Here is an 18423-nt window from a genome sequence, read left to right as displayed (position 1 = left end):
ATTCCGAAAAGGGAAACAAGACTCTTGATAGGTTTTGACAAAATTATAGCAAGTGCAAAATTTTCTTTAAGAGAAGTCAAGCAAAGAACCAATAGTTTAGTAGCTACGTTAAGGTCATTCAATGAATTAGGAAACACTATTTTTTAGCACTCATGTGCAATTGCCTCACCTATAATAAGTTAGTCTAATAGCTGCACTTAATAAAAAAAATTACCAGATCCATGATTTGAATTTTATAATTAGATTCAAGATTTTAGGATATAGACATCAAGAATTTAAAAAAACAAGGTCGATACACTAAAATTTTCGCTATATACACACTTCTGGATTATTTCATTATAAGAAGTCTCACAGAACAGATATAAAATGCTCACATTCAACACATGTTTTGCCAAACAACAAAAAAAAAACTCCTTTTTTTTGGCACCAAAGTCATACATCAAGAAAAATAAAATGAATTATAAAAGACACAGCTATGGAAGATCCAAATATAAATTATAAACTGAGCAAAAAGATCCAAACATGAATTATAAACTGAGAGCAGCAAAGGAGAGATTTCAATTTGCTACTCACAAGTTTTTAAACTGAATTAATACAGAATTCCAAATGTATGTAAAATATGTAAGTAAAACTTGGACAACCTAACTATACAGGTCATCTTCATCTGCTCCACCAGCTGAAGTTGCAAAGGGGTCAGCAGCAGTTCCAGTTGTCCCTGCAGTGCTGGTCTCGGAAAATCGGAATTCAGAACCGAAACCTCTGGACTGTTGCAACGTCTGAGCGAAAGCCTGGTACTTGCGGATATCAGCATCACTGACACTCCTCCTAGCATACTTCATTGATTCCTCAAAATGAGCAGCCTTGATCTCAGGTACCTCGTCTTCAACGTCTTCCTCCATGGCTTCAGGATTCTCACTTCTCCTTTTCTCCCTCTCGATATCCTGCAAACAAACACACGTGCCCACGTTAGTTTTCTGTAACCAACGGATGCTAGACTAATAGTTATCAACAGACTAGAGGAGCTCAGGAACTTACTTTCTCAATGTTTTCTCTGATAGCGTATTTGCAAGCACGTTGACAGATCTCTGTAATGTCAGCTCCACTAAAGCCCTGTGTATACTTTGCAAGTGCTCTTAGATCGATGTCCTTAGAAAGCGGTGATTTCCTCAGGCATGCCTTGAAAATTTGGTGACGAGAATCTTCATCAGGGAGAGGAATATAAATCAATTGGTCAAGACGACCAGGACGCAGAAGTGCAGGATCAATAATGTCTGGCCTATTGGTTGCACCAATAATGAACACAGTCTTCTTAGCGTTCATGCCATCCATTTCAGTAAGGAGTTGATTCAAAACTCTGTCAGCAGCTCCCCCAGCGTCTCCCGAACTACTGCCTCTCTGAAAAATTTAAGATCAATCAGTAAGATAGACAAATTCCACAAAGAAGCCATAGATTACTGGTCAAGAACAAGGTAACAAACCTGTGTGGCGATCGAGTCCAGTTCATCAAAAAATAGGACACACGGAGCAGATTGGCGGGCCTTGTCAAATATTTCTCTAACGTTGGCTTCACTCTCTCCAAACCACATGGTAAGCAGCTCTGGACCCTTGATACTGATGAAGTTAGCCTGGCATTCATTTGCAATGGCCTTTGCGAGCAAAGTTTTTCCACATCCAGGTGGGCCATAGAAAAGGACTCCCTTTGAGGGAGACATACCAAACTTCTCGAATTTCTCAGGATGTTCCACCGGATATTGAACAGTCTGCGCGACAAGTTGATTGAAAATAAAAACAATTGATGTGAAAAGAACAACAGATTAAAAATAAATTAAAATGGTCATTTCATTAGGAAACATAAACATACCTCTTGGAGCTCACGCTTAACATTTTCAAGTCCTCCAATATCCTCCCATGAAACATTGGGAACTTCAACAACCTGCTCAGAAAAAAGTTGCATAGTTAAAATCAAATGAGATTTAGTAGGTGTCATAAATAGAAAACAAGAGAAGATCAGACATACGGTTTCACGCAAGGCAGAAGGATTGCTCGTCCCAAGAGCAGTTTGGAAGTGCTCATTTGTCACAGCCATAGAGTTCAGAATCTCTGCATCAATGGTCTCATCCTCCAAATCTATCACGTCCATCTTCTCTCTGATGCATTGGAGTGCAGCCTCGGTACACAAAGCTGCTAAATCAGCTCCAACATAACCATGAGTGTCTTTGCAAATTCTTTCTAAATCAACCTGCAATGAAAGATCCCAAAGTTAATAAAATGCAAGTCTTGATGGAAGAAGATTTGAGAACAGTAAAAAGTTGAAAATGAAAAATTACTTCTTCAGCGAGCTTCATGTTCTTTGTATGGATACGAAGCACCTCAAGACGCCCCACTTCATCCGGAACACCAATGTCTATTTCACGGTCAAATCTACCAAACCTTCTTAAGGCAGGGTCAATGCTATTGGGGCGATTAGTGGCACCCATAACAATTACATGGGCACGTGACTTAAGTCCATCCATAAGTGTCAAAAGCTGGGAGACAATCCTCCTCTCCACCTCTCCATTTGTCTTCTCACGTTTAGGAGCTATTGAATCAATTTCATCAATGAAAATAATTGATGGTGCATTCTTCTCAGCTTCTTCAAATGCTTTCCTGAGATTACTTTCACTTTCTCCCGCCAATTTAGACATGATCTCTGGACCATTAATGCAGAAAAAGAACGCACCAGTCTCATTTGCAACAGCTCGGGCTATTAAAGTCTTTCCTGATCCAGGAGGTCCATACAACAAAATTCCTTTGGGAGGCTTGACACCAATAGATTTGAAGAGTTGTGGGTGCCTTAGTGGCAGCTCAACAAGCTCCCTTATCTGAGCCATTTGTTTACGCACACCACCAACATCGTCATAACCAACCTCATCTAGTCTATTCTCGTCTTCCCTAATCACAGGTTCACCCTCACAAAATATTTCAGTATCAGGGGCAACGACACAGTATTCAGCAGGATCAGTCTCGATAACCTTGAACTCAACACTTCTCATGCCTCCCCTTACCAGAAAAAGATCACCCTTCCTCACTGGTCTGTATGCTTCAAGAAAATAGGCTGCAGATAAATAAAATAAAGACACAAGATCATATCAGTGTTTGTATACATAACTAGGATGTGAATACATTGCTTCAACAAGAAACATGACTACTGATTATAATCAACTGCAGATCATATTCATTGCACTCTTAGGTGTATACTGTAACCTAAGTCCAGCCTCTTTATTACATGCATACACCAAAATCAAATATCCTAATTACTAGCAGTGGCAAGCTAGCAGACAGAAGAAATTCTAAAACACATAATACTTACGCTTCAAGTAAGCATCAAAGAGGTTCCCAGTGACTCCTTCAATGGTGTCATCAATGGGAAGAATGTGTACGCGTTTGCCATATTTGACATCAGGACACTGATGCACAGAGACAACATCACCAAGTCGAACCCTTAGGTTATTTCTGACAACCTTGTTCATCCTAATCTTTGGCACGTCACAGGTGTCATCAGCAAGGGCAATGCAGATTGTATCTTTTCTCTTCTTACCCTGTAAAGAAAAACGAAGTTTTAGAAATTAAATCATATCTAACCATAAGATCATCATCCTAATCATATTATTCATATCCCAGCATCCAACTACTATCAGGCCCTTCTTGTATCACCATAATATAGTGGCATTACAGAGAAACCTATATATTCTCAAGTAGCAAAACAGAACTGCAATCATGAGAGCTTAACTAAACCTATTGGTCACTGAACATGGGGGAAGAAACAAAAAAAGGATGGGAACAAAAACAAACCAAAAATGTCAGCATGCACTATAACCTCTTCAAAATAAAAGAAATAAGCACATAAACAGAACAAAGCTAGATTCTTTAGGAGAAAAGAGCCAATATCTAAAAGCTTCTTTCAGCAAACTTAATCCATAGTCTCTTTCAACACTTCATCGTGAAATTGACTCAGAGCAAAAACAAGCACAGGAGCAAATTTTCTCATAGAGGTAAAGACAGCTTTAAAATACCAAAACCAAATTTAACCATGAACTCCATACACATCTATCATTACTATCTTCATCGATAGTTATAAGACTCTAAACCAATCAAAACACTCATTATCATGTGTGAAATTTAACCCCGAAAAGCTACCAAAGTTTAAAAGTTCCACAGCAAAAACCAGAAAATTGAAATTTTTTTGACAAAAATCATGGGTAAAAATCAGACCTTGATCATGATTATCAGAAACCCAAATTCCGAATTCAGATTTCCAATCGAACTCCATAACCCTCACACTAACCACCATTATTGAAAACCACAATACAAAGAACTAAAATCCTATAAAACCCCTCATATAATTGGTGAGCCATAAGCACACAGAACTACCAAAGCTTAATACTACTTGCACATCTAAAAACAGCAAACTCAAGTAAATTTTAACAAAATCATGGGTAAATATCGGACCTTCATCAAGATTTCAGAAAGCCAGAACCCCAATTCAGATATCCAAGCAAATTAAAAAATCCCAATCCAAAAACCCACACATTAAATCGAAAATCATAGTACAAAGAACTAAAAACCCATCAAACCCCTTATATAATCGGTCATCCATAAACACACAGAACTAAGGCATGCTTTCATCGCTTCCGTGCTCCTAGTTTTCCATTGCATTGAGGAAGGTGATGTCCTATGGTTCAAAGTTAGTACTACTTGCACAGCTAAACACAGAACTCAAGTAAAATTTACCAAAATCATGAGTAAAAATCAGAACCTTGACCAAGATTTCTGAATCCAAGAACCCAAATTCAGATTTCCATCAAACTCCAAACCCCTCACACTAACCACCATTATTGAGAACCATAATACAAAGAACTAAAAACATATCAAACCCCTTTACATAATCGGTCAGCCATAAACTACCAAAGCTCAATACTCTACTTGCACAGCTAAAACACAGAAACCTCAAAGCAAACTTTACCAAAATCATGGGTAAAAATCAGACATTGACCAAAATTCCTGAATCCAAAAATCCAAACTCAGCTTCCCAATCAAACTCCAAAACCCTCACACTAACCACCATTATCAAAAACCACAATACAAAGAACTAAAAACCCTTCAAACCCCTCATTCAATAATCAACCCATAAATCCACAAAACAACCAAAGTTCAAAACTTGCACAGCTAATCACAATAAACTCAACTAAAGTTCAACAAAAAAAATCAAACCTTGATCAAGATAGTGTCACCACGAAAAAGCTGAAGCTTCTCCATAGTATCAGGATGAATAGCAACAACAGAGTTGTCATCATTGGTTGCTTCATCCACCACAAGTCGATTCGGCGACTTCTTCCTCTCCAAAATCGCTGTACTAAAATCCCTCTTTGTCCCTTTACTGCACACACACAAACACACATTTTTTTCACATAAATACCAAAAAAAAATTCAAAAAAAATCGAAAATCTAACAAATTGTAAAGATCTGGAAAAAGGGTACTTACGAATCGGAAGATTCAGCTTTGTTAGTCATGATTTTGCAGAAATTGATTTGTTTCTGAAGAGTTTTGCTTTGTTTGAGTAATATTTATAAGAGAAAAAAAATCGGCCGAAGTTACAGGGAATTGAGAAAACGAAGAGTTATATAAAGAGGAATATCGCTATTTCTTGTTATCAAAGAAATCTGTTTTTTTTTTTTATTATTTATAAATAATAGTTTTTATAGACTATAGAGTATATAACTTTCCTTTTTCATTGTTTAAATAGGAAGTAAACACTTTTTATTTTACTTTTTTTAGTAGGAAGTAAACACTTTTTATTTTACTTTTCTTTCAAAATAAATAAAATCACTATTGAAAATAAAATATTTTCCTTTATTTTACTTTTCCTTTTCTAATACGCATTTTAATGTGAATTTTTAGAGTTCTTTCTTTGGGCTCGATAATTTTTTTAGGGATGTGTAAAAATCAAATAGACCAATAAAAAAATGTTATTAGTTTATAGTTGTTGGGTTAACGTGTTTTTAATTGGGAAAACTGTATGAAATAGCAAATTATTAATTCAAATTAAATGTTATAGCCATAGTTTATTTTATTTGTAATTCGTAGCAAACATCCCTTTTTTTTGGCCATCTGGTTCGGTATACAATTACTATTTTTTAGTTTGCTTATACAAATTCAATTTGTTGTTTGTATATATTACCCATTCGGTCTACAATTACTATTTTTTAGTTTGTTTATACAAATTCAATTTGTTGTTTGTATATTTTCCATAGTTATACATAACAGGACATGCTTGTATAATCTATTTATGTATATATATAGTAATTTTGTTTATATACAATTACTATGTTTTAGTTTGTATACAGATTACCGAAATATACAGATCAAGACATGATAGGTTTTTATGTATAAGTATACCGAAATATACAAATACAATGTATATGTATATCGAAATATACAGATTAATAGCCATAGCAAATATAATGTTTGTTATGGAGCGCAATTATACAAACTATAATTATAGCATACAAATATGATTTTTATGTTTGCTAAACTTAAAATTTTCTCTTTTTAATTATTTTACAAAAAAATAAATTATTGGTTATCAATTTGATTTTGGTATTCAATATTGGTTATTAGTTTGTTCTTTAGCCTTCAATTCACATTATTGTCCTAATTCTTTTATTTATGTTGCAGTTGTATAGTTCTTTTCACGTCACTTACTAATATTTCTATTTTATAAACATTATATAAAGTTACATTATTGTTTTGTTTGGGAAAGTCATATAATTTTTTTTTATTGGTTTGGTTATTAGCTTAGTGTATTTAATTCAATTTATTTATTTATTTATTTAATTTTGTAATTTAAATTTAAAAACTAAAACCAATCAAACGAATCAATAATACATAAAATCGAACCGATCAATTGGAGGTTAGTTTGAAAAAAACAGAAGGACTTCGAATATAACTATACTAGCAATCATAAATAGATAGTACTAATTAGATTTTAGGTATGAATCTCAATCAATCTATACTCAAAAAGGAGTAATACATGGAGAAGGATTATACCATTTAGCCTCCACCACAATAAGAAGAACAAAACAGAAAAGTGTTGGAAATAACTTCGAGGGAATAATTAGGTTTGTTTTTGAACAACATGCATAAAAATAATCTTCTACTTGACTAAGTGAACTTAAATACGCCCCCTCATATCATACATATATACGTGTTATCTAGGAAGATAGTTTCCATTACAGAGTTATTTCACCTTGGCATGTATTCTTACTACTAATTGTTTTGGACTAGGTACTCGAATGAAACTGGTACTCTTAAGGGGTCGTTTGGTTGGGAACAAGTTATCCCATGATTAATTATTCTGGGATAGTTATCCTGGGATAACTTATCCCACCACTATGGTATAAAACTATAAATGGTGGGATACGTTATCCCAAACATGACAACCAAATAAGACACCAATTTTTTATTCTAGAACTATTTTTTTTTTATCCCAGTACTATTTTTTTTTATCCCTCATATCAAACGACCCTTGAGTCGTTATTAGCTGCTCATAAAACCGTATCCAAATTTATAATAGTTGTGTTTGCATGTATCTTGACTAATTCTACGAGTATCTATTGCCTCCTAATAGTAGAGCCGGACTCACATGGTAAGGAGGGGGTCACTGCACTGGTTAATTTTGGAAAAAATAAAATTCGATATATATATATATATATATCCTAACAGTAGAGCCCGGACTCACATGGTAAGGAGGGGGTCACTGCACTGGTTAATTTTGGAAAAAATAAAATTCGATATATATATATACCTTGAGATGTGAACATATATTTTATTAGCCACCTTCAATTCTATTCTCGTCCATACCACCATTATAAAATTACACTAGATACATCATTTCAGCTTTATTCTTGTATCTGATCAGAGATACATTAGATATATATATATGTGCCTCTTTAGAATCAATTCTTAATTATACAAGGATATACTACATATTTGATATTAGATAAGTGTATCTATGCGGAGATACACTAAATATTTGATATCAAATACACGGATAAAATTGATATTTGCGGGATAAAATCGATATCAGAATCGAAATTAATTTTGGATACATAGATACATAAGATTTGCAACACTTGAGTATATTCTGAAATACCGACACATAGGAAGAGAGGCGAACGAAATACACAGATAAATGGAATTGATTCTCATTACACAAATACATACAATTTGTAAAACTCAGATATATTGGAGAGAGGCGAGCAAGAGAGGGAGAGATACAAGCGAGAGAGTTAGTGTATCTCATATACATACAAATTGCGCTTAGATATTAGTATATCTAGTATAAATTACACTTAATTTGACCCGCATATACCTAGGGGTGGCAAGTTTCGAACAGGCAACCTCAAGGGCGAAAAGTGATAAAATTATCAGATGAAGCATTATTGCGTAACGTAACATACTTTAACTAATGTTGCATCTGTTAGTGGTAGTGCCCCCATCTGTTGTTTCATTGGTGTTTGAATTTGAAATCTCATAATTCTAAACACACTTCATTAATAATAACTAAACCCCATTCTTGAACTCAACAAAAGATGTTACTCCTCAATCCAGCTCATATTCTTGTGCGAGCTGTAAATCAAGTAAAAAAGCTTATGGCCATAGAGTCATTGATCAAACAGAAGAAACAATTAGTGAATTAGTAGAGGCATCCCAACAACTTAATTAGAATACAATTATGGAATGGGACTATATCTTATGTTCCTTGACCAAAGTTTACAGGAACCTTTTTCTTGATGAATGTAAACATATCTTGTACACTTTTTTCTTTCACTTTTTATAGGTTGTTACTTTTCGAAATGTTGTTTCTTCTCTGTACATATTTAAGGAGAGATGTACGAAAGAATCATCACTAGCCTGAGAACAGTAGTAGGAGATACGAAGGAGTTCCCATAACAATGGATTTACACCAAGAATCAGCTTCGGAATATTACTTATTTACCCGAGTTATGGATGAGCTAACCAACAAAATACAAGACAGTCTCATTTACGAAGGATATTGTCTTAATTAACGAAGGTATCAATCAAGAGCTTGAACTCATGTCGAGCTGGATGCATGAACTTGAGCAACATTTTCGACCAGTTTTTTGGATGCTGCGTGGAAATATGAAAGACGAACTGCTGAGATAGTGATAGAAAGAAACCACAGTACAGTTAGCAGCAGTACAATAGCTGTGTTGGTCGAAAGAATTGATTGCATTTTGTGAAGAAAAAAAGAATTCTGAGGTAGACAACTGTTGAATTGAACTGTAGTTCATATTAGTCCACGTAGTTCAAAATTGGAGTGAATTGAAGAAAGCATAAGAGGCTGGGGACAAGGGGCCAGCTGGGAAGATAGCAAAAATGTTACTATCATGGCAACTTAGCATGAAAATTAATATCTATCCAAAGTGCATTGTACCAAGCTGATTATTTATGTACCTGAACCTGTAAATGCCTCGTTTCTTGTATTCTTACCATTCAAATCTTTACTATCCAATAAATATACATCTTTGGTGAACAGTCCTTTTCTCCTTCCCAACTTTCTGTGGTTTCAACTCTAGCCACATTTGTGCATACACACTGTATGGTACCAATAACAATGTATGCAGTGTAATAGTGTGTACGCAGACTTTACCCCTACCTTGGAAGGGAGAGGTTGTTTCCGATACACACTATATGGTACCATACAGTGGGGGTGGGGTATGAATTAGAGAATGGGGTTTTTGGTTCAATAGTAAGGGAATTAAGTGCATGTAATAGATTTGAATCATGCATTGGAATAGAATTTAGAATCGTGTACGAATTGGCTTTCAAGAGTTTCTGAATTATACTTGAGAAAACAAGCGGAAAAATAGAAGAAAAGGACAGAGGAAGTACAAGACAATTCGATTTTCACTCAACAATCCACGGAAGAGAACAGTGTCAAAATGAAAATGTAAACTGGATAAATAGAATTGGTTACTGGCAATCCATGTTCCCAAAGACCCCTTCAACAGTGACATTTCCATTGTGTCCCTTTGTGGGGAGGACAAATTGGATAACCCAAAAATAGCTTGTCAAATGAGAAAATAAAGGCGGACACGGTAGTCAGATACTATAAATAGGAGATTCGAATTCTTTTGGAAATATCACTTAGAACTTTCACAATAGAGAAACAAAAACTTGCACTTTTCTCAACATATTTTAGCAAGAATGAGCAAGAAAAGCCAAAAAACAGAAGTGATATGTGGGGACTATTTTGCCAAAGTTAAGAAGATCATGAAGCATTTTGAAAAGATGTTTCTCCACAACATCAGCAACTGGAAGAAATGGAAAGGTCAAGTTACAACTTCAACAAAGAAAGGGCACTTCTCGGTGCTCGCTGTGGGGGTGAATGCAGAGCCAAGGAAATTCTCATTGGCTTTAGATTATCTTTCTCATCCTACTTTTATCAAGTTACTGGAAGAAGCAGAAAGAGAATTTGGATATTACCAGCAAGGGGTGATAGTCATACCATGTGAAGCCAGTGAGATCCAGAGACTTCTTTTACGCTGAGATTGCCATACAATGCTGCAGTACAGAGGAGTTAAGAACCGTGTACAACTAAATGATATAGTGAAAACAAGTACAAAAGGGTTTGAGGTACCAAAAAGTTAAAAAAAATTGATAACTACAACGCACATTGCATGTATGTGAGTTTGTGTTGCATGATTGTTTCAAATAAACGAAATGCAAAAACCATTTAAGACTTGGTTGAATCTAAATCATTATTTGCAACTTTAATCCTCGACCATATCAGCTGTAAATTGAAATGGGGCTGCCAGACCCTGAATTTTCCATTAGATGCGTTGGAAGCAAAATATTAGTAGGAAAATGATATAGCTAACGTAGATCACAGAAAAGGAACACAATTAGTTTTCTATCCTTCTGGCTCTACACCAAATGCATTTTGTTGGTGATTAAATTGTGGTTTGAGAAATAAACTTGGTGCTTCATGTGTTGTCGCTGCACAACTGAATTTAACCTATCCAAGGCATTGTGTAGATTGTGCCTCATTGAGTTTCGTCAGTTAAGTAGGCAACTACAACCAATCACTATAATTCTATAGTAATAGCATAGTGACATTAAATGGTGTATTGGTATGGTACTGAATGAGATAGAGTGCAACAGGTGTCAATAACGAAATCAACAAAAGTAATCAGTCAGTCATGAATGACACTGAATCGTGTTTTATGAACAACATAAGAAAAGCCCTTCAACGAAATCTATTAGCAAGATGATTATGCCCAAAGAAAAATAGAAAATCCAATAAATCATTTATTCAGAAGCAGACAGTGGCAGGTAAGGCTGGTAGATGTTTTGCACAAAAGATCATCTCTTAACCATAAAGTAGTAAATAATACAAGTGTACAACCACAATTTTAGGGCCTGAATAATAATAACATGATTGAAAATGTCTTTCTGCAGCAGAAATCGGATGCAGTTCACAGTCTATCAAAAAATCTAAGTACCATAACATATAAAAGCATCCTGATTATTACAAATGATACCTAGTCAAAGATATCCAGCAACAGTAACTGATAGCACACAGAATGGGCTAGAAATCAGTTGAATAAAAACATTAGAAATATATTCACGTTGCAGAATTCATTGATGTTAATACTTTAAATATCAAAGAGGCATGAGATTCAAATTTCACAAGGTTTGAGAGAACACCACAAACAATTAGCTTGGACAAGGCAACTTCAGCAATTTAATGATGACAAAGGTTGTAAGGTTTGCAAGAAATACCATAAGCATGTTTTCTTCCGCAAAATTAATTGACAATACTAGTGCCGCTGACAAAAGCATTATGAAGAATCAAATTATCACTATATTTATTAATATTCTTGCTTCTTCCAGTTGGATAACCCAAGTGGCTGTGGGATAATTTCTACCAATTGGAGCTCTTGCCCATGGGGGTGGTCTATACTCTATACGGTTCATAGTTATCCTCTTATTACAAGACGCTTACCTAGGCAATGCTTAGATCTGCTCAACCCAAACTTTTTTGATTCAGTTCACCCGTACATCCCCCAATTGTCTGATTGTTGCTAAGAAGTTTTTGGATATCAAATGGACCCCCCTCAAAAGTATTTTTAATATCCCCCCTTTTGCAATCAGTTTCGTCAGCACATGTTGCTCTAGCTAATTGTCCTAAGAAATATCTGATTTGTGGAAATATTGACCACTTATTAAACAAACTATATCATCACCTTAGATCAACAAATGGAAGAGTTTTTACTCATTGCCCACTATACTTTGTTCCAGTTTCATAATACAATAGAACCCAAAAACTCTCTCTGTTTCATTGATGATCATCAAGTTGCTATTATCTTGTCAAATTTAAATACAAGTTAAGCACCCATCAGATTGGCATAATGACACTGGAAACAATCACTTATATTGGTTTAATAGAAGTAGCAAGTGGTAGACTCGTGAATCCAAATTACAAGGTTATCAAAACTGTGAATGAACAGGCAGAAGGAGGGCAAACCATAGGCACTCAAGAAGCGTAGATGACAGGGATCAGTATCATAGGATAAGCATCATATTATGTTGCACTCACATCTCCTAAGGAAAAAATGACTCTATTTTCATGGGGAGACATGGATTCTGTGATAATCACGAGGGTGGGAGGTAAGAGGATGGCAGTCTGGCAGATTACAGTTACATTATTCGAAGCTGCATACTTCAGCATGCTTAAATGACAAGTTTAATTATTTGACATGAAAAAGCCAAACATTAAGCTATAAGTAAAATGACACATCAAATTTTTTGAAGAATAGATATTATTAGTTGCAATTCGGTACTCAAATTAGTAATTCATCTATTCTAGTCCACAAATTATTCTTGTCCCCAGTTTTACTTCCAATTTGCATGAAAAAGAAAAAGAATCACAGTCAATCACCTTAAAAAATACATGATTCCGTTAGAAATCCTTGATAGTTTCCATTTTTATTCATACTTCCTCCCTTTTCATTTGTTTGATAAGATAAGGGAACAGATCAGTAAATGGAGAATTAAACAACTAACCTCAAAAAATGCTTTGCGCTACATCAGACTTCATCATAGACTTGTAGCATTCACAAGACAACTATAGTTTGACTGACTTCTATCTAGCCTAAATAAGTGTTGATCTTCCTAACAGAATATGAAAGAATCCATCAAGCTACCCATTCCATGAACAAATTTACAATTGAGTCAACTCCTGCTAGTTTTCCATAGCTTGCCTAAGTATCAGCTCTGCTCTCCTCTTCTTGTCATTTTTCTCTTCATCCCGCCTGAACCCCGATGCTCTCTCTGAGAACTCTTGTTCTTAAGTCTCGGACCCAAAGAACCGCACAAGACTTTCTTACCAGATCTACACTCTAAACATACAGCATGCTTCTTATCAGGAGGTTTTTCTCCATGTCATATCCAGTTTCAGAAGGATCATCCTTCATTGTCTCGATTGCAGCAGAAAACAACTCCAGCAAAAAAACATGGCTTTTTGTCCATTTCATTGTAAAGTTTAGCTCTAATAGGAACTGCAGCCTATATCATTTTCTCCCTTCCTTTGCTGTCTTTGCTAACTCAATTTTATCAGCTTACGGATCAGATACCCTCTCATTCTATGCAAATGTGTGTATGCTAGTAAACCGATCAGGAAAATGAAGGCAGCCATAAAAGTAATCTCTTGAGCTAATTTCACAAACTCAACAATATCCGTGATAATACGAGAATCCAAATCCACAATGATTCACCTCTAATGCACCTATGATCACATATGGACTTCACCATTGAAAACCTTCAAATCTAAACATTTTCACATATCTGTACCACCGCAATTCTCAATATTTTCCCTTAATTAAAAAAAAAAAACTAACCTTTCAGCTCAAACTTTGGGTTACTTATACAACACAGAGTACCACTAACAAAAAACCTAATTTGCAATTGAAACACAAAAAGAATCAAAAGCTTATTCAACAAACAAAATACGGACCTGGAAATCCCTCAATTTCACGGTATACACACAGATTCGGGCCGGCGGAGTAAATTGAATTCCAAAAAATGCAACAACATTGAGAGCAAAAGAGAGAAGATATGTAATTGCTGCAATGAGGGCAGATTATCGATATAATCCGCTATTAATCTTTAATTGAGGTCAATAATTTTCCTAAAATAACATTGTGGAGATAAGGAGACTGTTTTCGAAAAACTTTTTGACTCAAGTGCATATGTTAATTAAAAAAAAGTAGTATAAAATCTATGCGGAAAAAATAATAGTAAGAAAAAAAAGAGGATAATCGAAACACAATATATATATATGACAAAACTAGAGAAGTATTAACAACCCTAAACCTCCGTGGCGCAAGGCAACACTCCACCTACACTAATCTTCTATTTCGATATACACCTCCCTTCGTTCCTATCTAGAATCCTCGATAATATGAAGTTGAGTCATATCCGGTTTAAACTTTTTTAATATTTAGTACTCTCTCCGTTTCAAAAAGATTAGTCTGGTTTGACTTGGCACGAAGTTTAAAAAATTAAAGAAGACTTTTGAATCTTGTGGTCCTAAATTAAAGTTATGTTAAATGTACAAAATTGTCCTTAATCTTGTGGTCTTAAACATGTCACGTGGAAAGTAAAAAGTAAAATGTTACCAAAAAAGGAAAGAGGTCATTTTTTTGAAACCGACTAAAAAGGAAATGATGTCATTCTTGGTGAAATGGAGGGAGTATAAGTTTTAATCATAAGGAATTTTTTAAAATTAAATCCAAATCAAATAAATTAAGAAGAGTACATTATTCTAGAGTGAGAATACGTGCCCATTTCTCTAGACACAAAGAACTGAAAATGGCTTCTCTTTTCCATCTTCCTTCATCTCTCACATTCCGCAAAATCTGTCACCCTCCCATCAGAGCATCACATTCCCATTACCGAATTTCAGTCAAGAATGAAAACCCACTTCCCAAATTATCCAAAATTTCAGAATTTTCATCAAAGACTGTGAATTTCTTGCTCTCTGGTTCTTTGGCTCTTGCTCTCTCACTCACAGGTAACATTATCACCTAAAATTTAGTGTTTTTATACATTGTCTTTTGTAGTTTCTACAGTTGTTGCAAATGGGTTCTTGTTAAAACTTACTATTTCCACTTTATTGGCTTGTTTTGCATAATAAAGATCGTTAGAACTGTAAATTGACTGCTAGGATTTTTTTTTCTTTTTTGCTGTCCCTATGTAGTATAAAAGCTTAGATGGGTTGGATTTATTTTGCTAAAGCGAGTTCTGAGTAAGCTGGGAGCTCATAGATAAGTTTTATATGCAGTAAATATTAGCTCATAGTTCAGTGCCTTTGATTTTCAACTCCATTTGTGCATTTTCTCATTAAAGACCACACTTTATTTGTGCTAAAAGCCCAATGGATCTTAGAGCTTTTTTGCGCTTTTCGCTTTTGATAGCCCTGATCTAGCCATCATAAAAATCTGGTTTATAGCAGCTGAGGGTGTTGTTTAGTGGTCAATGAAGTAGGTTGTGAATCATGAGGTTTCAGGTTCATTCCCTACAGAGGAAAAAATACCAAGTGATTCCTTCCTATCTTATGTGTGGAATTAGTTGAGGTGTGCTCAAGATGGGATCTAATAGGGGGCGTAGAGTTTCTAAGGGAAGGCAAGCGCAACTATATATGTAAAATCCTAGCTGTCAGCAAGGCAGGTCCGCTATAAAGCCTACCGGCCAGAAAAGTCAACTAGTTGTATGGGGTGGGGTGCTTGTGAAAGCTGTTTTGGATATGAGTAATTCCTAAAAAAGGCAAAGTCCGGCCGGACGCCACGGTGTAAGTGCTTAAGTTGTCCATAAGTGTGAGCAGCCAATGGAACTTATAAACATGATCAATTTCTCGAACTAAACATAAATTTATGCTCCTCAGTTCGACTGGGTTCGGATGAACCCGTACCACAAGGCTACATCCGCATATGTCCGAACTCTATAACTCTCTAGCCAGATGCATGCTGGTCTAACTGTTAGATTATGTTCCCAAGTTTCCTCGTCTTAGCAATCGTATAATCTGCGTCTAACATTCGATAAGTGATTTCTGATTTCCGCAGCTTGCTTTTCTTCTGTAAGACACAATGCCATATTACTTTTCAAATGTATCCAAGGGAAAGCAAATTGCTAGCTTCAACAGCCATTATCCAAAAACTCTACTTGAGACTTGAAATTGTCATATTGAGCTCCTCTTTCCAGCCTTAGTTATCCCTTTGAGTAAGACATGTGCAATGTCAAATTTTCATGGGAATGTGCCAGAGAAGTATTGGATAAATACATGCTTCCGATAGAATTTCCAAAAGAGTCCTCTAGTTTAGCAGCAAAACAGAACATCTTGTAGACCTTCTGAAATAACATTCACATATGTTAGAGAAGATATATTCACTTGATTTACAATGTTGAAATGGCACAGCTTTTGAACTCATTCTGGTATCATCTTACTTCATATCTATAAAGTAAGTGCTATCTTAACAATTGGAATGTTAATACTTAATAATTCCTATTTAATTAAAATAATATTTAGTTAGTTCGTTCTTATTTTATAACACTGAATCAGTAGGGAATGTACTTCAGAACACTGCAGGATATATTTTCTTGGATATGTTCTAATTCTTAGGAAATGTGTGCTTTGATAATTCTGGACTTGTTTTTTTCTTGGATTAGAATGCTGAGTGAAAAATAAACGTACCGTTGTAGGAGTTGGTATTGCTGAGGGAAAGGTTGGGGTGAACAAGCCGGAACTGCTTCCTAAGGAGTTTACTTCAGTTATTGATGTTGCTGGCTTCCTCTCGGATGGTCAGGTGTGATTTATGGTCACTTGATAGGAGAGGCATTTTATTGTTCTTACGCTCATCATATTTCCTTGCGTTGCTTTCTCTCTAATTTGTTTTCTCTGCTAAAAGACTTTTGATACGCGGTTTAAAAATTTTGCCCGTCTATATTTTCCTATACGCACTGAGATAGCTGTTATTTCATATGAAAGGAACAAAGATGCTCCTGATTATTATTATTTGTTCACAGGAGAAAAGACTTGCACAAGAGATCACAGATATAGAAAAGGATACTGGTTTTAAGCTGAGAGTTTTAGCTCAGAATTACCCTGATACGCCTGGTACATATACTATTATTGGTGTCTAATTATCTCTCGTCTATCGCTGCTTAACTAAACTTCTTTAAAAGTATAATGGTGATGTTTCAATGCTATATTCACAGGATTAGCTATTAAAGATTTTTGGCAAGTGGATGACAGGACTATAGTTTTTGTTGCTGATCCTACATTTGGTAAATAGTATGCCAGAAATCCTTCTTTTTTTCCCAGATTAAATCTGTGCTGATGAATTATCTTCTGTTGCTTATTGTGTTTGTTCAGGAAACATACTGAATTTCAACGTTGGAGCTACTGTGGATCTCGATATTCCACGTAGCTTCTGGAGCCGTTTGGCAGGGACATACGGAAACATGTTTTATTGGAAAGAAAAGGTAAAACTCTTAATTTTTTCCTTTTCCCTCGAGTTACATTTAGGATATTTTGAAGTTTGAGTCTTATATGAATCTGATGTGTGAAACAGGGTGAAGACGCGTCTATTGAGGCTGCTGTTATGGCTATATCAAGCTGCTTGAGAGAACCAGTTGGTCCGAATAATTGCTCAGAGGTGAAGTAATATCCGCGTGTCACTGTAGAGCTTGTTCCATTTTTCAATTGATCTCTGTACAACATATTTGTCGATAAACTGTACATCGAAAGATGAATGATCAATGTAGTGTTATACAATGTATTTTCTTACTGTCATTGTAAAGAAAAGGAAAAGGATGAAAGAAGCTATAGACCATTTATTTTCTGGAATTCGAACTTGTGATATTGGCTCCATTGATGGAGAAATTGCATATTTTAGAGAAAATTTCACACTGTTATGGTCTCTCTTTAAAGGCTTTTTAGCTATGAAAACTACTTGGGGGGATAGTGTTTCTTGAGGTTCATTTTAGTTTTCGTGATTGCTAAATATAACTGGTCTAAATAGTCGTCATTTAAAAAAAATCGAACAACAACATACATACTTGTGTAATTCTACAAGTGAGATCTGGGAGGATGGTGTGTACGCATTCTTACTCCTAGCTTATAGAGGTAGAGCGGTTATTTTCGAACGAGTCTTGGTTCAAGTAAAACATGTAAAGAATCAAGTATGGAAAGCAGACGAAGAAGTCTGGTTGAAAATAATAAAGAAGAGAATTATAGCAACAAGAAATATTACGATAGCCGAAGAACATCAGGTAATACTAATATTAAAGAATACGAT

The 18423-nt window shown here is 35.3% G+C and overlaps 2 protein-coding genes across 3 annotated transcripts; one reads left to right on the top strand and one right to left on the bottom strand.

The window, feature by feature from the left end:
- Positions 1–525: 525 nt before the first annotated feature.
- LOC125840986 (cell division cycle protein 48 homolog) lies at positions 526–14185 on the bottom strand. 2 transcript variants are annotated; one of them, XM_049519977.1, is made up of 10 exons: positions 14082–14185; positions 10550–10627; positions 5251–5416; positions 3350–3578; positions 2328–3094; positions 2018–2239; positions 1862–1933; positions 1479–1760; positions 1036–1395; positions 526–941 (listed from the first exon to the last, which is right to left on the bottom strand). In XM_049519977.1, exons 2-10 carry the CDS (start codon positions 10567–10569, stop codon positions 642–644), a joined length of 2418 nt encoding a protein of 805 aa, XP_049375934.1. In that variant the 5' UTR covers positions 10570–10627; positions 14082–14185; the 3' UTR covers positions 526–641. The 2 variants fall into 2 exon arrangements, with proteins under 2 accessions (XP_049375934.1, XP_049375933.1); XM_049519976.1 differs by lacking the exons at positions 10550–10627; positions 14082–14185 and adding an exon at positions 5522–5668.
- A 704-nt stretch (positions 14186–14889) lies between these two features.
- On the top strand, positions 14890–17941 carry LOC125841013 (thylakoid lumenal 15.0 kDa protein 2, chloroplastic). The gene is made up of 6 exons (XM_049520010.1): positions 14890–15140; positions 16826–16929; positions 17150–17240; positions 17342–17410; positions 17499–17608; positions 17698–17941. The coding sequence occupies exons 1-6, from the start codon at positions 14939–14941 to the stop codon at positions 17788–17790; spliced, it is 669 nt and encodes a 222-aa protein (XP_049375967.1). The 5' UTR covers positions 14890–14938; the 3' UTR covers positions 17791–17941.
- Positions 17942–18423: the final 482 nt, after the last annotated feature.

This window comes from Solanum verrucosum, unplaced genomic scaffold, assembly GCF_900185275.1.
Source record: "Solanum verrucosum unplaced genomic scaffold, falcon-dt-bn FXZP01000196.1, whole genome shotgun sequence".
Lineage (NCBI taxonomy): Eukaryota > Viridiplantae > Streptophyta > Magnoliopsida > Solanales > Solanaceae > Solanum > Solanum verrucosum.
Note: the sequence above shows the minus strand (reverse complement) of the source record. Positions and strands in the feature narration are given on the sequence as shown.

Coding starts and splice junctions, on each gene's coding strand:
- LOC125840986 (XM_049519976.1), bottom strand. CDS start 5,550: ATGACTAACAAAGCTGAATCTTCCGATTC. Junction 1,761..1,861: donor TTAAGCGTGAGCTCCAAGAG/GTATGTTTATGT, acceptor CTTGTCGCGCAG/ACTGTTCAATATCCGGTGGA. Junction 1,396..1,478: donor TGGACTCGATCGCCACACAG/GTTTGTTACCTT, acceptor TAAATTTTTCAG/AGAGGCAGTAGTTCGGGAGA.
- LOC125841013 (XM_049520010.1), top strand. CDS start 14,939: ATGGCTTCTCTTTTCCATCTTCCTTCATCTCTCACATTCCGCAAAATC. Junction 15,141..16,825: donor TCTTGCTCTCTCACTCACAG/GTAACATTATCA, acceptor GTACCGTTGTAG/GAGTTGGTATTGCTGAGGGA. Junction 17,411..17,498: donor TGTTGCTGATCCTACATTTG/GTAAATAGTATG, acceptor GTGTTTGTTCAG/GAAACATACTGAATTTCAAC.